At 62.4% G+C, this 2,942-nt stretch overlaps 1 protein-coding gene across 1 annotated transcript; it reads left to right on the forward strand.

The window, feature by feature from the left end:
• The first annotated feature begins 286 nt into the window (after positions 1-286).
• Positions 287-1,305, forward strand: LOC136536187 (uncharacterized). Its single transcript, XM_066528565.1, has 2 exons — positions 287-660; positions 744-1,305. The coding sequence occupies exons 1-2, from the start codon at positions 287-289 to the stop codon at positions 1,303-1,305; spliced, it is 936 nt and encodes a 311-aa protein (XP_066384662.1).
• The last annotated feature ends 1,637 nt before the right edge of the window (positions 1,306-2,942 follow it).

Genomic DNA, 2,942 nt, shown 5'->3' on the forward strand with positions numbered 1-2,942 from the left:
CTGGTTCCCTCATGCACGTTCACCGTTTCTATAGGGGATGAGAGACGTATGAGCCTCTACACCGCTCGTTCCCAAGGACATGAGGCGGCGGGCAATCAACCGAGCGCACACCGAGGCGTAGAAAAAGCGGAAGGACACCAAGGCAGCGAAGTGCACGAAGCAGATCCTTGCGCGCGAGAAACTAGATGAGCGTCGTCGGTAGCAAAGGAAGGACGGCCTCCCGTTGGAGGAGTCCTCATCTCCGTCGCTATCGACGGATGCCTCAGACGAAGATGATGAGGGCGAGATGGGGCGGGGTCCCCTGGACCATCTTCCTGACATAGGGGAGACGGTGCCCGGGGCGTCGGCAAGCAGCCCGGTGCTCCTAGGGGGAGGAGGAGGAGCTGTCCTAGGGTCGACAATTGCCCACCCCGGGGCCGAGGCCGACACGCCCGAGGCGTGGGTGCTGGGCAAGCGTGCCATCAGCCCGGTGGGCTCGACGGCAGCAGCAGAGCAGGTGGCGGCGGGGGCGACGCAACTGCCCCCGCAGAGGACCGAGGGGGCACTGGGGTCCATCGAGGACCGGCCAACGCCGGCGGATACAGAGGCCGTGCCTCTACCACCGCCACCGCCTTTGCAGATGAGGGTTGCCGTGCCGAAGCGGTGGCAGCCTTGCTCAAGGTAAGCGTATTTTTGGTAGAGCCGCAACGTTTTTCCGTGTGTTCTTCGGTCTCGTGCTGACCCTGCAAGTGTTCTGTTCTTAGTCGGAAGCAACCTGCAGAGGTGCCTACCTTGGCGCCCCTTAAGGCGCTCAAGGTGAACCCCAGTTCCACCACCCACTGGGTGGCGGAGGCGCAAGCCGCCCTACAGCGTGGCGTGGCGTCGGCAAGGGCCAACCCGAAGGAGTCGGCCACCCAAGGAGGGGCTGTCGAGGTAGCCCCGACACAGACGGGGGAGGGAGCGCCTACGCCCCATGAGGGTGAGGCCCATGAGTCAGATGGGGTCGAAGTGCCCTCAGTTGCCAAGGCCACTGAGGTTGAGGCCCCCTTGGTCTTTGAGGCCGAGGCGGCAGAGGCCGGGGCGCCCAGGACCATCGAGGCTGCTGCGGCGGGCGTCGGAGCCCCCACGACCACTGAGGCCACGATGGCGGAGGCCGGAGCCCCTGGGACCACCGAGGCCATGATGGCAGAGGCTGGAGCCCCCGGGACCACCGAGGCCGATGTGATCACGGCGAGGCCGTCGGCCCAAGAAGTGGAGACGAAGGCGGCGGAGGCCTCGGTGGCACCCTTGGTTCAAGGCCTGCTGTTGTTGAGGGAGAGCGCCTAGGAGGTGGAGGTCCTTCCGATCTCCTCCGATGATACTTCCTGGGTGTAGGAGATGGCCGACACCGAGGTGGCCGGTGCCGTGGAATAGCTGGTTTCGACCCTGAGCGAGGGAAGCTTGGCCCTCGCACGGGTATGACCTGAGCCCCACGGGTGGGATCACCCGCGTGTCTTGTGGTAGAGCTAGGACGACCCTGAGGCGGAGCCTCTATTTTCCCTCGAGGACGCGGCCGAGGGCAGGCGCTGGGACATGTTCGAGCAGTACCGCCAGCTGGTGGAGCGGTCACTACGAACGGTGCTGTCCATGGTGGCCGACGATCTGCCCGGAGTTGCCTAGGTTCATGCTTTCTTTTCTCATGCGGTGGTCTTTTCTGAGTTTTCTTTGTAGGGATTAACCCCTGTTCTATTTCCCCTAGGAGCTCGAGACCCGGTCCCTTGGGAAGTCGGTCTTTCTCTGGTGGGAGAGGGACGTCTAGGACAAGCTTCAGTGGTAGAAGGGCCTTCTTGCCGGCACCAACGAGCTCCTATCGGCGTGGAGCACAAAGGTGGAGGACCTCCGCCTTCGTTGTGCCAATGCGAAGGTCGAGGCGGTCATGGCCTAGGAGCAGGTCGCCCCTCTGGCGGCGCGGGTCAAGGAGTTAGAGGAGGAGCTCAACCGTGTGGCCGGTGATTGGGATGCCTTCAGGTCTCGAGCTGAAGAAGCCACGGCCTCAGGCAAGGTTCTTGCTAGGCAGCTTGGAGCGGAGCAGAGTGCGCACCAGCTGATGAAAGGCGCTTTAGATGAGGCCCTTATGGTGGTTGAGGCCTCCCAGACTGAGGCTATGGTCTGGAGGGGAAAGGCTGAGGGTGAGTCCTATTCTCCTCGTTTTATTCGCTTTTCTTGTATTCCCCCCTCATTCTCTGGTGTGATGCAGAGCTGGGGAGAGAGGCTTCCAGGGCAGCCGAGGCCACTCGGGTCGAGGCCCAGCGCCTGAAGGAGAAAGCCGAGGCTTCTTGGGCCAATGCCCTGCGCTAGAAGGAGAAAGCCGAGGCCTCTCGGGTTGAGGCCCAACGCTGGGAGCAGAAGGCCAAGGGTGAGTCCTGTAGGCTTTCATCCCTATTTGGCTTATTTTCCTTTGCGCTCAACCCCATTCCGTTTCCTGTGGCGTAGAGTCGGAGGCGGAGGTTACCCGAGCAGCCGAGGCTTCCATCGCGGTGCAGGCAGTGCTTGAGACCGAGATTGAGGAGCATGAGGCGCTGAAGAGTGCCGCTCATACCGCCTGCGAGGCCTTGGTGGTCGAGGGGGTTCAATCAGGCAGCTCCCTTGGGAGCCGTCTAATTGCATTGAGCGGTCAAGTGCGCGAGCGGCTCCGAGGAGCGCTGCATATGGGCGTCAAGTGCGCGCTGGCCGTCATCGCCTCGCACTACATAGGCGTTGACCTCCAAGCCATCAGCGATGGCTATGTCCTGCCCGATGATGACGAGGAGGCCAACGAGGCGGTTGCGAAGCTGATGGAGGCGATGGAGGGCCCCAGTATGGTGTTGGCCAAGCTGTTCGAAGAGGAGGTGGTCGCTCCTCCGCCGTCTGCCGATGCTAGAGGCCCTGAGCCGTGACCAGGGCCTAAGAGGCCAAGTAAATAGAATAGGAATTAACTTTGTATC

This window comes from Miscanthus floridulus, chromosome 2 (assembly GCF_019320115.1).
Source record: "Miscanthus floridulus cultivar M001 chromosome 2, ASM1932011v1, whole genome shotgun sequence".
Classification (NCBI taxonomy): domain Eukaryota; kingdom Viridiplantae; phylum Streptophyta; class Magnoliopsida; order Poales; family Poaceae; genus Miscanthus; species Miscanthus floridulus.